Below are 15,826 nucleotides of genomic sequence, written 5' to 3'. Positions count from 1 at the left end.
AAGTGGGGAATGAAAGGAAGTGGGTTCTGTTCCAGGCCTCCATTCATCTGTAGACGAGCTCCATACGCACAGACCCCAGAGGACACAATTAGGGGAGTCGCCCACTAACTTCAATGGGCTTGGATCAGGCCCAGATATAGGCCCAATAAAAAGATGGCTCGTGCTGTCCCTGCAGCAGAGTGTGGAAAGGAGAGGCTCTTTGCTGTGGCATTATTCCCTCCAGGTGCAGAATGGACAGTAGGGGATTTCCACTTCAGTTCCTGGAGATTTAGGGAAGCTGATCCCCATTCTGTGGCCTCACCCTCACAGCTGGCATGAGAGGCAGCAAATGGGCTCAAGACATGGCCCTTAAAATCTGCCTTCAAGTTGATTCTCCATAATTCTCCATCTTGGAAGAAGAATAACATTTCCTTTCCCCACTATGGCAGATCATTTTGGTTTTGCGCTGCCCATTTCAATGTTTAACATTTTCCAGGATTAGGAAGGAATGAGGAGATACAGATACATGCTCTTTAATGCTTTTGGGTGTGCAATTCTCCCCCGGGCTGAGGGTCAGCAAAAAGTCATGTACCTCTTACATCCCACTAAAATCTAGAGCCTTGGAGAGTGCAATGAAATTTTGCAATGAATGTGAAGAGCTGTAATTTTTCCTGCAGACTGATTTCAGTCCAAGGTGGCGGGGTTCGGGCTTCAGCTTGAGTCCCGGGTAGTGGTAAGGTGGCCGGGTGCCCGGTTTTCGACCAGAAATTCTGGTTGAAAAGGGGATCTGATAGTGTCCGGTCAGATCTACTGATGGACACCCAAAGTCCAGTTACTGCGGGTGAGGGAGGTGGGGAGGTGCCAGGTTATCACCCGCACCAGCCCCTACTCAACCGGGGCCGCCACCTACCCACATCATGCGGCTGCAGCTCCCAGCAGGCAAATTGCTCCTGACCTGGGCGGGGAAGAGGGGAAGAGCAGTGAGCAACAGTGGAAGGGGAGAAGAGGACCAAATGGGGGGCAGGGCCTCGGGGGGAAGAGGCAGGGCAGAAGAGGTCCAGCACTCCTGCATGAGTGTCCGGTTTTTAAATATTACAAAGTTGGCAAACCTAGGCATTGGGCTTGGCTTGGGCTTCAGCTTCTGCATGTATCTTAGATTTGCGGGGGCCCTGCTTGCCACCCCCAATGGCGACCCTAAACTTGTGACCCCCCTAAACCCATCCCATGACCCCCCTGGGGGTTGCCACCCCCAGATTGAGAAACACTGATATAGTAGATAGAGCAGTATAAACCAGTCATTGTCTGTATGAAATGTTAGTTTGGAGTAACTTTGCTTTTTATGTAGCCTGTTGTAAAACTCAGCAAATATCTAGATGAGTTGATGTACCCCCTGTACCCCCAGGGACGGCAAGTTATATGGGCCCATGGTGCCCGGGCTTGAGAAAATTCAGGGCCCAGGGGACCCGGCTCCACCAATGTTCGGGGCCGGGTCTCTCTCCCAGCCCCGCCTGCCGCCCCCACGCACCTCCCCCGGCCCCGGCTGCCACCCCCGCGCGCCTCCCCCAAGCGCCCCCTGCAGCACCGCACTGTGCTCCCTCGCCTGCCGCCCCCACGCACCTCCCCCGGCCCCGGCTGCCACCCCCGCGCGCCTCCCCCAAGAGCCCCCTGCAGCTCCGCACTGTGCTCCCTCGCCAGCCGCCCCCACGCACCTCCCCCGGCCCCGGCTGCCACCCCCACGCGCCTCCCCCAAGCACCCCCTGCAGCTCCGCACTGTGCTCCCTCGCCTGCCGCCCCCACGCACCTCCCCCGGCCCCGGCTGCCACCCCCGCGCGCCTCCCCCAAGCGCCCCCTGCAGCTCCGCACTGTGCTCCCTCGCCAGCCGCCCCCACGCACCTCCCCCGGCCCCGGCTGCCACCCCCGCGCGCCTCCCCCAAGAGCCCCCTGCAGCTCCGCACTGTGCTCCCTCGCCAGCCGCCCCCACGCACCTCCCCCGGCCCCGGCTGCCACCCCCGCGCGCCTCCCCCAAGCGCCCCCTGCAGCTCCGCACTGTGCTCCCTCGCCTGCCGCCCCCACGCACCTCCCCCGGCCCCGGCTGCCACCCCCGCGCGCCTCCCCCAAGCGCCCCCTGCAGCTCCGCACTGTGCTCCCTCGCCTGCCGCCCCCACGCACCTCCCCTGGCCCCGGCTGCCACCCCCGCGCGCCTCCCCCAAGAGCCCCCTGCAGCTCCGCACTGTGCTCCCTCGCCTGCCGCCCCCACGCACCTCCCCCGGCCCCGGCTGCCACCCCCGCGCGCCTCCCCCAAGCGCCCCCTGCAGCTCCGCACTGTGCTCCCTCGCCTGCCGCCCCCACGCACCTCCCCCCGGCCCCGGCTGCCACCCCCGCGCGCCTCCCCCAAGCGCCCCCTGCCGCTCCGCACTGTGCTCCCTCGCCAGCCGCCCCCACGCACCTCCCCCGGCCCCGGCTGCCACCCCCGCGCGCCTCCCCCAAGCGCCCCCTGCAGCTCCGCACTGTGCTCCCTCGCCTGCCGCTGCCGCAGCCGGCTACAAGGAAGCGGCGCCGGGGGCAGGCTGAGGCGGCTGCTGCGCCTGCGGAGGGAGGAGGGGAGGAGCGCATGGCAGCCCTCCCCCCCGCCCCCTGGCAGGAGACTCCGAGTCGACTCGGGGGAGGGGAGGGGGAGGCTTATCCTGGCTGGACCTCCTGAGCAGCAGCCTGGGGGGGCTTGGATGAGTGTCGTGTTGGGGGTCGGTGAGGAGGCCCCCCCTTCCTCTCCCCCAGAGCTCGCTGCCGCCAGCAGGGAGAGGGCTGGGGGGAGTCCTCCTCTCTGGCCCCCTGCCCCAGCCCAGGGTCAGCCTGCCTGCTGCACCCCAAACCCCCTCCTGCACCCAGACTCCCTCCCAGAGCCTGCACTCAAACTTCCTCCCAGAGCCTGCACCCCAAACCCCCTCCCGCACCCAGACTCCCTCCCAGAGCCTGCACTCAAACTTCCTCCCAGAGCCTGCACCCCAAACCCCCTCCCGCACCCAGACTCCCTCCCAGAGCCTGCACTCAAATTTCCTCCCAGAGCCTGCACCCCAAACCCCCTCCCGCACCCAGACTCCCTCCCAGAGCCTGCACTCAAACTTCTTCCCAGAGCCTGCACCCCAAACCCCCTCCCGCACCCAGACTCCCTCCCAGAGCCTGCACTCAAACTTCCTCCCAGAGCCTGCACCCCAAACCCCCTCCCGCACCCAGACTCCCTCCCAGAGCCTGCACTGAAACTTCTTCCCAGAGCCTGCACCCCAAACCCCCTCCCGCACCCAGACTCCCTCCCAGAGCCCGTACTCAAACTTCCTCCCAGAGCCTGCACCCCAAACCCCCTCCCGCACCCAGACTCCCTCCCAGAGCCTGCACTCAAACTTCCTCCCAGAGCCTGCACCCCAAACCCCCTCCCGCACCCAGACTCCCTCCCAGAGCCTGCACTGAAACTTCCTCCCAGAGCCTGCACCCCAAACCCCCTCCTGCACCCAGACTCCCTCCCAGAGCCTGCACTGAAACTTCTTCCCAGAGCCTGCACCCCAAACCCCCTCCCGCACCCAGACTCCCTCCCAGAGCCTGCACTGAAACTTCTTCCCAGAGCCTGCACCCCAAACCCCCTCCCGCACCCAGACTCCCTCCCAGAGCCTGCACTGAAACTTCCTCCCAGAGCCTGCACCCCAAACCCCCTCCCGCACCCAGACTCCCTCCCAGAGCCTGCACTGAAACTTCTTCCCAGAGCCTGCACCCCAAACCCCCTCCTGCACCCAGACTCCCTCCCAGAGCCTGCACTGAAACTTCTTCCCAGAGCCTGCACCCCAAACCCCCTCCCGCACCCAGACTCCCTCCCAGAGCCTGCACTGAAACTTCCTCCCAGAGCCTGCACCCCAAACCCCCTCCCGCACCCAGACTCCCTCCCAGAGCCCGTACTCAAACTTCCTCCCAGAGCCTGCACCCCAAACCCCCTCCCGCACCCAGACTCCCTCCCAGAGCCCGTACTCAAACTTCCTCCCAGAGCCTGCACCCCAAACCCCCTCCCGCACCCAGACTCCCTCCCAGAGCCTGCACTGAAACTTCCTCCCAGAGCCTGCACCCCAAACCCCCTCCCGCACCCAGACTCCCTCCCAGAGGCTTAGGCAGGTGTAGGGGGAGGCGGGACTTGGACCCATTCTGGGCAATGCCAAAAATTATACAAACCTGCCGCCCCTGTGTGTACCCACAGGGGTATGTGTATCCCTGATTGAGAACCACTGCTCTAGCAGATGGGTTCCCAACCTGGGGGGCACAGCCACCCTGCCCTTTCCTTATTGCCAAATGGGACAGGGTCTTGGCTAGTTTGGAAGGGGACTCTGGGAGGGTCCTAGTATAGGAAAGGGAGTGTCCATATGGGGAAGGTTGAACGCCTACTGCTCTAGTACTTTGGGTTGTTAGAAGCTGTCACAACGAGGTCTATACTATATAGGCTTGATCCAAAACCTATTGAAGCCAATGGAAGTCTTTCCATTGATTTCAATGGTCTTTGGGTCAGGCTGCAAGCCAGGAAGTAGGGTGATGGTGGCGTAATCAGGACTTGGGTGCTGTATTTCTGCTGGGATGTGTTGTAGGAGGGTATCACATACAGTCACAGTCAAAGACCGAGTACTGTAACAGTCATTACTAATATTACTACATGGATCCCGCAACTGCTGATCTTTTAATGGTGACCCTTGCACCTCGGATGCCTGAGAAGTAGGTGTCTGACACCACTAAATGCACATCCTGATGTGCACGGCAGCACTCCTAGGTTGGCCACTGTAATGGTTTAACTAGTCCTCTTGCCTCACTGTGAGTGATATGGTTTCGCAGCAGAAGCCTCATCAGCCACTGGGGCCCTGTAATAGAAAGGAGTAAAACAGAGCCCCTGAGAAGCTGGAGAGGACCTGCAACCCCCAGACAGGGCTTTCTCTGGGCTCCAGTAGTTATCAGCCCCCCGTGGAATCAGGACGAGGCCTTTTGTAAATTACACTTTTCCCTGTATGCTTAAGCTCTTTGGAGTCTATTTCAACCCAAGAGAGAGGACAGATTTCATTCTGACTGTTATGGATGGCCTGACGAATCACTGCAACAATAACTGCCAGCCAACTGCAGAGGGATTGCTGTCTGCCATGGTGAACAGCGGTGGGACTAAGGTGGAGAAGGTATGGGGCGCTGCTGCTGAGATGGACGGAAACTAGAATTCCCAGTGCTGGGAACAGTCATACGTTCAGAGAGTTTAAGGCCAGAAGGAACCATCAGATCTTCTAGTCTGATTCCTGTATATTGGAAAACATAATCCCAACTACACATACAAACGGAGGGGTCTAAATCAGCTGTTACCACTCAAGGGTGGAGTCATCATGGACAATTCTCTGAAAACATCCACTCAGTGTGCAGCGGCCGTCAAAAAGGCTACCAGAATGTTAGGAAGCATTAGGAAAGGGATAGATAATAAGACAGAAAATATCATATTGCTTCCGTATAAATCCATGGGATGCCCACACCTATAAATTCATGAATGGTGTGGAGAAAGTAAATAGGGAAGTTTTATTTATCCTTTCACACACACACACACACACACACACACACACACACACACACAAACCTGGCTTAATACAAACCTAAGGAAATATTTCTTCACACAACACAACTCGTAACTCATTGCCAGGGGATGTCGTGAAGGCCAAAAGTATAACCAGGTTCAAAAAAGAATTAGAGAAGTTCCTGGAGGACAGGTCCATCAATGGCTATTAGCCAAGGTGATCAGGGGTGCAACACCTTGCACAGGGTGTCCCTACGCCTTCTGATTGAAACTGGGACTGGGTGACAGGGGATGGATCACTCGATAAATTGCCCTGTTCTGTTCATTTCTTCTGAAGTATCTGGCACCAGCAGAAGACAGGATACTGGGCTAGATGGACAATTGGTCTGACCCAGTACGGCCATTCTTATGTTACCCCTGTATTGTGCCTAGATAGGACTCATCTCCTTTGAGCCATTGATATGTGGTCTTTGCGACAATGCACCTTGTAAGGCTCTGAAATGAGCCCTGCCAATAATATAGGAAATTGTGACTTTTAGGCAAAACCTAGAGGCTAACTCTGATTCTCCAGGGATGCTGAGGTTCCCTCTTGCCCCAGCTGCAGGTTGGGATGAGAGTCTTGTCCGGTTTCATCTGGTTCCCTCTCTCTCAGGCAGCAGACCTTGTGGCTGGGGTTTGCAGCCGGTTGGATTCAGTCCAGCAGCCCAGCTCCAGGACCCTGATGAAGAAGTTAGTGGCCCTGCTGGCTGGCGAGGCGGAGCATCTGGACACAGTGATCTCATGCCTTCTGGACTACTCCTTCCCTACAGACAGGTACGAAATGCCTCCACTCTTCAGGCCTTGCGTGATCCTTCGAGGCCCTATATGAGAACCTCTCCACTGAGCACATTGTTTGGTCTTACTAAGGCAAAGTATAAAGCACTGACTGTTGAGGACTGAATCTCCCCCCTCTACATGGGGCAAATTACCTGCCCTCTCCTCCTGATGGCTCTTCTCTTTTCAGCCACAAACCACAGCGAGCGAAATCCACCTGTCAGAGATTCCTTTCCCCCATTCCCTGAATGTGTCTCCCCATGTGCAAGGCAGGAGCTCTCATTCCCAGTCCCCCTCTCCCGGCCCCTGGGACTTGTTAGAGATCTGCCTGTGGGAGGGGTTCTCAAAAGCACAGTCCCCCGCACCTACGGTCAGTGCTCATGGGTCCTGGAGCAGGGGGTGGATTTAAGTCTGTGTTCTTGAGTTCACTATCCCTTTGCTACTCTGGCTGGCAAGCGCAGAGCTCATTCCGCCGTTCTCCTTCATCTGAACGTACAGATAGTGAGCCTAGGTGGAACGTTTGCTGTCTGAAGCACATTTGTGTTTGGGCAGGAAAAGTTAAGCAACAGTGATTACGCAAAGCGTGGTTTTATGATGGATGATGCCAAGCGGTGAGTTCCAAAAACAATCCATATCAGCAGGGCCGGCTCCAGGCACCAGCAAAACAAGCAGGTGCTTGGGGCGGCACATTTGTAAGGGCGGCATTCTGGAACCGGCCATCATAGGTGCTGACTCCGGGGCATGGGGGAAAAAGTGCCCCCGCCACGCCAGCTCGCCGCCCCAGCTCACCTCCGCTCCGCCTCCACCTGCTTCCCTGAGCGCGCCACCGCCGCTCCGCTTCTCCCCCCTCCCTCCCAGGCTTGCTGCGCGAGAAACAGCTGTTTTGCGCAGCAAGTCTGGGAGGGAGGAGAAGCCGAGCAGCAGGGCGCTCGGGGGAGGCGGCGGTGGTGGAGTGGAGGTGAGCTGGAGTGGGGAGCGGTTCCTCTACCCCCCGTTACTTCCTGAGCCCCCCACACCCTAGCTCACCTCCGCTCCGCCTGCTCCCCTGAATGCGCCGCCGCTCTGCTTCTCCCTCCTCCCTCCCAGGCTTGCCACGCGCGAAACAGCTGTTTTGTGCAGCAAGGCTGGGAGGGAGGGAGGAGAAGCTGAGCGGGGGGCGCTCAGGGGAGGCGGAGGTGAGCTGGAGCGGGGAGTGGTTCCTCTACCCCCCGTTACTTCCTGTGCCCCCCGACCCTAGCTCACCTCCGCTCCGCCTGCTCCCCTGAACGCGCCGCTGCTTCGCTTCTCCCCCTTCCTTCCCCTGAGAGGGAGGGGGGAGAAGCAGAGCGGCAGCGCACCCGGGGGAGCAGGCGGAGCGGAGGTGAGTAGGGCGGGAGGTTGCGGGGGCCCCCAGGAAGCAATGGGGGGGGGAAATGTGGCACGCCCGGGGGAGGAGGCGGGGCTGGGGATTTGGGGAAGGAGTTTGGAAGGGGTGGAGTTGGGGCGGGGCCGGGGGAGGGGGGCACGAAAAAAAAGTGGGGCGGCCAAAATTTTTTTTGCTTGGGGCGGCAAAAATCCTAGAGCCAGCCCTGCATATCAGAGGACTCCACTGAAACCCTCCCTCACACAGTTGTTGGCTGAGCGCTGCGGAGATCTGAGCCACGCTGCTGCATGCCCGCTCCCTTTTTTTTTAAAGGGAATTTAATGCTGGTGAAAGGTGCCCCATTGACACCCTTGGACAATGAAGACCTCAGCTGCAGCCCAGGAAGTGACGATGAAGCTTCCTCCACACTGCCCCTAACAACACTCTGAGCTCATAGCTGGAGGGGCTGCCGACTAGGCAAGAAAGGCTCATTCAGCCTCCATGTCCCGTTCAATCCCTGAACCTACCAACAAGGGCCAAGTCTGGTGGTTGACTCTGTAATGTGGACAGCGTGCACTGGGCACTGGTCCGAGACCCTTAGTTCATTTCATATAGGACATCTGCTGCCAGAGAAGCTGTATTAGCCATTAGCCATCAGCCTCTCGGTATTAGCCATCAGCCAGTAACAGGTCGTGACCAATTGAGGCCAGATTCACACTGGCAGCCTTGAGCTGAAATGCTTCATATCCTGTGCCAGTGATTCTCAATCTGAGGTCCATGGAGTCCTTGTTCCTGCTCCACATTGAATTGCACAAGCTCTGGGGACTGGACTGCTGGGCAGGGCGTTGGCTCCACAGGAGGATTTCTCTTACAAAGAGGTTACATTGGTGAAGAGGTTTAATAGCTTTTCTCCTAAGCCATCCAGTCCCTCACGTTGCCGTATTTCTGAATTTCTAGCAATGTGGCCGAGCTGTGGCAGTTCCTGTCTGCTGACCCGGCCCTCGGAGGACAGGTGATGGAGAACCTGGTTGTGAAGCTGCAGAGTCACCACAGCTCTGAGCACCAAGCCTCTCACACGTCTGCTGCCGTAAGTCACTGTTCGAACATCCATAGCCCCATACAGTTAAATCTATCCTATGTCTCGGTCACAGGGCACACTCACCGCCAATGCGCCTCCTCATGCCAGGACATGATGTTGCAGGGCTTATTCCACACTGGTGTCCCCTTGTCCAGCCTCCTGGTTCTGCAACACTCCCCAGGTTCCATGGTCTGGCCCTCTGGCCACGTCACCTCTTCCAGGGTTAACAGAAAAGTCCAATATGGGAAAACCCAACGTGTAGTGGCCTCTGTGCCAGGCCCTCAGCCCCCATCTGAGCCTCATCATTCTTGGTCTCTTAGGCCTGAGGTCGGTACTTTGCCTCTTGCTGGGGAACCCAGACCTGACCTCTGCTCTGGGTTCCAGCCCACGGACCCCATGATAGGCTGCTAAGGACTGTTCCTTCAATCCCTCACCACTTCCCTGAGCTGTTCCTCCCTTTTTCCTGCTTGTTAGCAACTCCCATGGGTCTGCAGCTTCTGCTTTTCCTGCCCTGGATTTGTGGCTCCTTGTGACTTCTTCCCACCCCAACTTCTGAGGAGCTTCCTCAAAGCTGTTCCCAGCCTCCCTGGCAGCAGCTGGGCTGTGTTTCAAACAGTCCTTCTGGTTTCCCTCCATAAGACAGGATTCCCCACCCCCTAGCCTTCCTCCTGGAGGTGGCATTTACTTCAGGCAGTCCCTCCACCTCTCCTGCAGGCAGGACTCCCCCAGTGTCCTCCTTTATGCTGGATTGTAAGTTAGCCAACTGTGGGGCCTTAGCCAGATTCTCCTGGTGGCCCTTTTTCCCCAGTCAGTCCTCAGGCTCAGAGGGTTCAGGCATAGGTGCTGGAACTGGGGGAACGGGGGTGCTGTAGCATCCCCTGGCTTGAAGCAGTTTCCATCATATACAGGGTTTACAGTTTGGTTCAATGGCTCTCAGCACCCCCACTACACAACGTGTTCCAGCACCCCTGGGTTCAGCCTTCTCCTGCTGGTGTTTTCTCTGCTAGGAAGTCCTGAGAACTGACACAGGAGGGAGTAGGATTTCCAAGTAAGCTTGTGTCTGTCTTGTTCCCTCTTCAGGCCACATGCGCCCTCTATGAGATGATCTCGGTGAGCAAGTCCAGAGATGCCACAACCCGCCTCTATCCTCAGCTGCTAATGGCTCTTCTTGTCGAAATCCATTTCAGCCTGGGACAGAGCATAGCAGGGGATAAAGTCTCTGGAAGGGAAAGCAGCCGGCAGAGCCTCCACACCAGGTACTGCGCCTACTGGAAAGTCAATGGTCTAATTACATGGACAGTCATAGAGAAGTCATAGTTCTCTTCTCCAGCTCTCATGTGGCCCCTGCAGGTTTTCCATAACTCTCTAATTCTGAGGGAGTTAGCAGGCAGGGCTTAGGTTGCAAGGGTGTCTCTCAGTGGTAAATGACATACCGACCAATGCACTGCAGAGGAAGTAGAAAGACTATCCCAGCAGCTATGGGGAGAAATTAGTGGGAGCCAATTTGCCAGTGTGTCAAAGGAATGTGGGTCCGACACTAAAGGGCTGAAGTTCTCCTGTTCTGTGACACTGACATGCCCTAGTGCTGATGTGCAATTGTCTGTAGGATTTGCTCAGAACTCTTTCTCTTTCTTCATATTATTAAATTGTATTACTATAGTGCCTAGGAACCCCAGTCACGAACCTGTGCCTTCCTAAGCTCTATTTAAACCATTGGTGTGTCTTTCCACACACAAGTGAATCCGTCACTCCCTGACAGACCTACCATGAGGGGGCTCCTGGCACTCAGTCACGCTGGTGTGTTGTTTGAATCTAGCTCTGCAGTGGAGGCTATAAAGATGCTGCTTCTCTGTGTTGGCTGCCGTTCCGAGCTGACTGTTATGGAGAAGGAGCAAGGCTGGATCCTCCTACAAAGCCCCCAAGATCACCTCCGTGGGGTGAGCCTGCTGGCCAGGTAATACACAAGCGTTTTCCATGCAGTCAGTCCTGCTAGTGGGGGCAATTCCAGAATGAAACAGTCCTCACTTCTGGGCTGCCATGTGGCCCCAAGCTGACCCCTCACCCCCTTGTTGCAGAATGTGCTTCTTCCCTTACTAACAAAGGTATTTCTGCTTTGTGTCACAGAGCCGTGGTGCACTATGCTTGCCCTGAGACCACAAGGATGCTGCTGGACCTAGTGATCCCGCTCCTCGACAGAGGTGATAAGAAACACAGGCTGACCATGATGGCCTTCTTTGTAGAAGTAAGTTTCATTAGCTGATGAGAGCAATTGGGTCTTGTGTCCTAGATGAGTGAGCAACTCCTTAAATCAAGCCTTTGAGACTCATTATTGCGCTACATAAACGATGAGCTTTATTGGTCATGTCCACATTGCCAGGTGTCCATGCAGCACTGTCTAGGCTCCCCCAGTCCTGTCCCAGCACGCTCAGTGTAAAATCTGAGATGGATCCTTTAGGGGATCATTGGTTGCTCCAAAGTTGTAATCAGGAGCCTGATGGGAATATCCAAGAAACTAAGGTTCTGTAGAACAGCATCAGCCTGGACTCTCCCGAAGGGCAGCTGGGTCTCCTGTCGGCATCAGCCTTTCTGCAGGTCCATGAAAGGTTCCTCCCTGCGAAGTCACTAAGGAAAAGCAAAGAGGGGCATTTTGAGTGGGTATGGAGGAGAGAGGATCATGGTAAAAGCTCCCCCAGATGCAGGATCATTAGCTCTGAATGTGGTGAGCAATCTTTAACCTTCTCTATTGGATGGGTTAGTTAGAGGCACATCACCAGGAATGAGGTGGCTCTATAGTCCATCGCTAGGTTGTCCTCCCCATTTCCACGGTTTCTGTCTGGCTAGTTCCTATTGACAGTTTTCAGGGATTGTCTCCTCATCTAACTCATTAAGGGATGGGGTTTAAGTCTCTCCTCACCAGGAGTCCAATCCTGGGCCCATTGAGATCAATGGCAAAACTTCCACTGACTTCAGTGGGGTCAGGATTTCAACTCAGGGGTTTGATTTCTCAGTCCCAGCTTTCGCGTGATCTCAGAGCGGCTTGTTCTGCTTCACAGGGTCACCAGGAGGGGTTCGGCTGCTCTTGGCAAACCCCCAGATGCACAAGAGTCCGCCATACAAATGGTCACTGAACAGTTTGTTGCCCTACATGTTCTCCTGGAGGGTAGAGCAGCTCTGCTAACGCCTATGGCGGAGTCTAGTGCTAACGGCCAGTCAAAGCCCCAGGAAGTCAGTGGGAGGACTGGGTGTCACACACAAAGTGGGGCTGATGTATAGCAATGGACGGTACAACATGGAGGTTATGATGCCTCTCCACAGAACCGACACACAAAGTTTTCCGGTAAGCACCCTGTTGCTGATTCGCTCTGTGTTGTTTTCAGCTTCTGCGTTACAAAGAGGCCAAGAAGCTCCCACATCCAGACACTTTGGACCGTCTCGAGGAGTGGACAAAACACCCCAGCCCAGTTTTCCGTTCACTTGGTCTAAGAGGACTCGGCATCCTGGCAACCCAACCAGGGAAGGTGAGAGCCCAGGCTTGGTTAACTGGAAAACGAACGGGGTGGCTGTGACCCAGTGGACTGAGTTCTGGGCAGGCAGTGAGGCACAGTGTTCTGAGCCCACCTCTGCTGCTGACTTGCTGACCCTCTCGGTGCCTCCATTTCCCCAGCAGGAACGGGGATCACAACGGCCCCTCAATGCAGATCTTTCCTCGGAGAGTATTTTAGATGGAATTTTACTGCTTGGATTTCAGGTGGACGTTATCATTCTCCTAGGGCTACCACACTCCGGGTTTCCCCGGACATGTCCGGCTTTTCGCTCTTTAAATAGCCGTCCGGGGGGGATTTCTAAAAATCTAAAACTGTCCGGGATTTCCCCCCAGTCGGCTATTTATCGACCGAAAAGCGGCTGACAGGGCGGCCGAGCGCCGCTCGCATTGGGGCCTCGGCAGCCAAAGCCCCTCCCCCGCTTCCCCCCCCCCACAGCCTCAGCACGCCGCTCGGCAGCACTCGGGCGGGGCGCACCTTGGGGCGTGGTGCCAGACACCTGCTCTAAGCCGAGTGGCACGGTAAGGGGGCCGGGGAGTTGGAGAAGGGGGGCAGTCAGGGGACAGGGAGCAGGGGGGTTAGATGGGTCGGAGGTTCTGGGGGGGCTGTCAGGGGGCGAGAAGTGGGAGGGAGTGGCTGGGGGTGGGGCTTACCCCCCCCCAATGGAGTGTCCTCTCTTTGAAAGTTCAGATATGGTAACCCTAATTCTCCCCCATGCAAATTACCCCAGCAGCATTCCTGTTCCTTCTTGGAGAGACCAATCCTGGTGCTGTCACAAAGGAAGACCTTGATTGGTCTAAAGACCTTAGCGAGCACACAAGGCCCTGTCTCATCGCCCCCTCCAGTGGCAAGACCCAACATTGCAGCACTGCCTCAGTTTTCCCCTCCTCTGCTTGACTTCACAAATACCTCGTTCAATAACACCCTTAGTCAGGCTCATTTATTAAGACAAACAAGCCTTTGAAGGCCAAAGATAAAACCCTCAGAATCAAACCTGACAATGTCCAACAGACTAAAAATCAGAAACAGGATCTTCTGCCATTACCACATCTCCTCTTCTGAGCTCACTCAACAAAGGTTCCACCCTGTCCTTAGAAAACATAAGGACAGCTCTCACCTAGGACTCCCCGTGGGCCAGGTTTGATTTTTTCCCCAAGTTTCACCATTTGGGGGATTGTCTGCATGGGACAAGAAGGTGGCTAGAAGTTTTCGTTTGTTTGTTTGTAAGTGGAAAAACTGCCCTACAGCTCAGAGACGCAATCTCCCCAGGAAAAAATCACAATTGACTGGGGAGACAGCATGGAACATTTCCATCCAAAAAGGGAATGTTTTTAGGAGCGTATCAAAAGAAGCAACTAGAATGGAAACTGTGTACCAGCCTTAACTATGGAGATTGCTGCCAGCATCTGCTATAATAATAATGAGTAGTACATAGAAAAGAGAGAAAAGCCCCGAAGCAAACCACAGTTTTGCCCACCCTACACCAGAACGACCCGGGACAGGGTTAGGATTCACTGATTGCCTCGTCAGGCATCCCCATCGATTCTAAAGCACCACGCCTCCGACTGTGGAGACGGAGCTTCTCTCTGACTTGGTGCCACGGGGTAGAATAAACACAGCCCTGGCACTGTGGCTTGTACTCACTGGAGGGCTGGGAGATCTGATGAGCCCCCCCATGTGTGTGTGTGTGTGTAGGTGGAACAAGTCAAGGCCCTGCTGCCTGCCATCCTTTGGAGCTCAGATGAGATGGATGATGGGAATATTCTGGAGGCCATCTCAGCTGTTCAGAACCTTCTGCAGAGCCTGGATGGGAGTGAGCGCACCAGCGTGGCCAGGAAGCTAATCCCCTTACTTGATGCTGTAAGTCAGGGGCTCTTGACCTGCCCATCCCCAGCCAGGCCGTGTTGTGACTCTGGAGTCGTAGTGGTGGCATATCTGACCTGATCAGTTCCGAGCCATTGCCTGGGCCTCAGGCATTGGTGACACCTTGGTCTCTCGTGTTCTCTGTGTGTGGCATGCAACCGTTTGGTCTCCTGAGGACTGATATGCTTTAATCTAACTCAAGTTAACATGCTCAATGTAGTGGTCATGGGGTGAAATGTAAAGTCCTGTGCTTTGGAGTCTAGATGAATGAATGGCCCTTAAATGCTATGAAACTATGAAACCCTCCAAAGAGCCCTTCACTGTGGATGGAGTCAGCACTTACAGGAGGCCTCCAGGGAAATTTAGGAACCACTGTCCTAACCTGTGTTGTCTGCCCCTCCACCCAAACCTTTCTGCAAATGGGTGCCCTCTTGGTGGGCAGACCATGGAGTTATTAGTCAGACTGGCCCCTATCTGTGGTTTGCATTGTGCCGAGCTCACCCTGTAAGGAGAGTGTGAAGCTCCCTCGGTGAGATCCCCTCATGGTTGTGTGTCCATCACAGGTGAGACCCCAGGTGCGCTCTGCTGCCATCATGCTCTTTACAGAGTTGCTTAACACAGTGAAGAGGAGGCAGAAGCCCCTGCTGCAGGAGGAAGTGACCCGCAGCCTGGTCCCACTGCTCCTTCACTTACAGGACGAGGACCCTGACGTGGGCAAGGTGAGTCCCGCTGCCATGTGCTCCCTGGTGCAGCAGGCCCTGACTGCTCCAGCTCTCCTGCTAGGTCTGTCTCCAGAGCCGCCTCCCAAAAGTGAAAAATCTCAGCCCTCCCCGCTTACCCAAGCAAGTTCCCTGGCCTTCAATGGACACACAAGTGGAGATGTTTTATGGCTCCCAGCAGCCACTTCCTAAGTCACTGAACTGCAGCCACCATGAAGATCAAACTCCAGGAGCCTCCACTAATAGGAACAAAGAGACACCAAGGGTCAGCAGGATACCATGTGACCCCCACATTCCTTTCCCTCATTGATCATTTCAGCTGGCTTTTCACTGCAGAGTGACCTCAGATTCCAGCTCTTCTCATGATGCAAACTCTCCTTGTCCCATCTTGTGTTGCAGAGGTGTCAGAAAGCCTTGGCTGGGTGTTTTCAGCTCCTGGGATGGTCTTGTCCTAAGCAGATTAACAGCAAGAAGGCTTGGCACACCCATCCCCAGGTGGTGGAGAAGATCTGCCAGCACTCTGTAAGTGAACAATCGGCTTCTCGTGAGTGCTGCTTCTAGATGTGGGACCGGAAACGTGTTCCCTCACTCACTGCTCTGATTGCATGTCTAGTACTAGCATACTGCACTCTGGCTTCCTCTTAGAAGCACCCAGCTCCCCCACTCCTCCCAGTGCCTGTCAGATCTGAACAGCCAGACCTGGCCAGGAGTTCAGTACGGAGGTGAAAGCTCAGAACATAAAGAATCAGTTGATGGCAAAAATGCCTTCCGAATCCTGCAGGAAACTGGATGTCCCCATTTTTCACCTTACCCCAGCCCATTGGCCACTTCTGCACCGTATTTCCTATGCTCTGCACCCTCTCTAATGTCCTCCCCAGATGAAGCCCATATAACCGGGCTTCAGTGTTCTCTAGTGCCAGG

General features: G+C 56.0%; 1 protein-coding gene and 1 long non-coding RNA gene across 7 annotated transcripts in view; one reads left to right on the top strand and one right to left on the bottom strand.

Annotated features, from left to right (window-relative positions):
* Window positions 1-15,826, bottom strand: part of LOC135983723 (uncharacterized) — a 344,090-nt gene that overhangs the window by 50,928 nt on the left and 277,336 nt on the right. The window lies entirely within an intron of this gene.
* On the top strand, window positions 10,471-12,414 carry LOC135972629 (maestro heat-like repeat-containing protein family member 7). The gene is made up of 3 exons (XM_065551266.1): window positions 10,471-10,735; window positions 10,906-11,023; window positions 12,159-12,414. The coding sequence occupies exons 1-3, from the start codon at window positions 10,548-10,550 to the stop codon at window positions 12,345-12,347; spliced, it is 495 nt and encodes a 164-aa protein (XP_065407338.1). The 5' UTR covers window positions 10,471-10,547; the 3' UTR covers window positions 12,348-12,414.

Source organism: Chrysemys picta, chromosome 1 (genome assembly GCF_011386835.1).
Source record: "Chrysemys picta bellii isolate R12L10 chromosome 1, ASM1138683v2, whole genome shotgun sequence".
In the NCBI taxonomy this organism is placed as follows: domain Eukaryota; kingdom Metazoa; phylum Chordata; order Testudines; family Emydidae; genus Chrysemys; species Chrysemys picta.
Note: the sequence above shows the minus strand (reverse complement) of the source record. Positions and strands in the feature narration are given on the sequence as shown.

Excerpts from the sequence above, each read along its gene's own strand:
- LOC135972629 (XM_065551266.1), top strand. The coding sequence starts at position 10,548 with ATGAGGGGGCTCCTGGCACTCAGTCACGCTGGTGTGTTGTTTGAATCT. Across the intron at positions 10,736-10,905 it reads GGGGTGAGCCTGCTGGCCAG|AGCCGTGGTGCACTATGCTT; the intron begins GTAATACACAAG and ends TTTGTGTCACAG. Across the intron at positions 11,024-12,158 it reads TGATGGCCTTCTTTGTAGAA|CTTCTGCGTTACAAAGAGGC; the intron begins GTAAGTTTCATT and ends TGTTGTTTTCAG.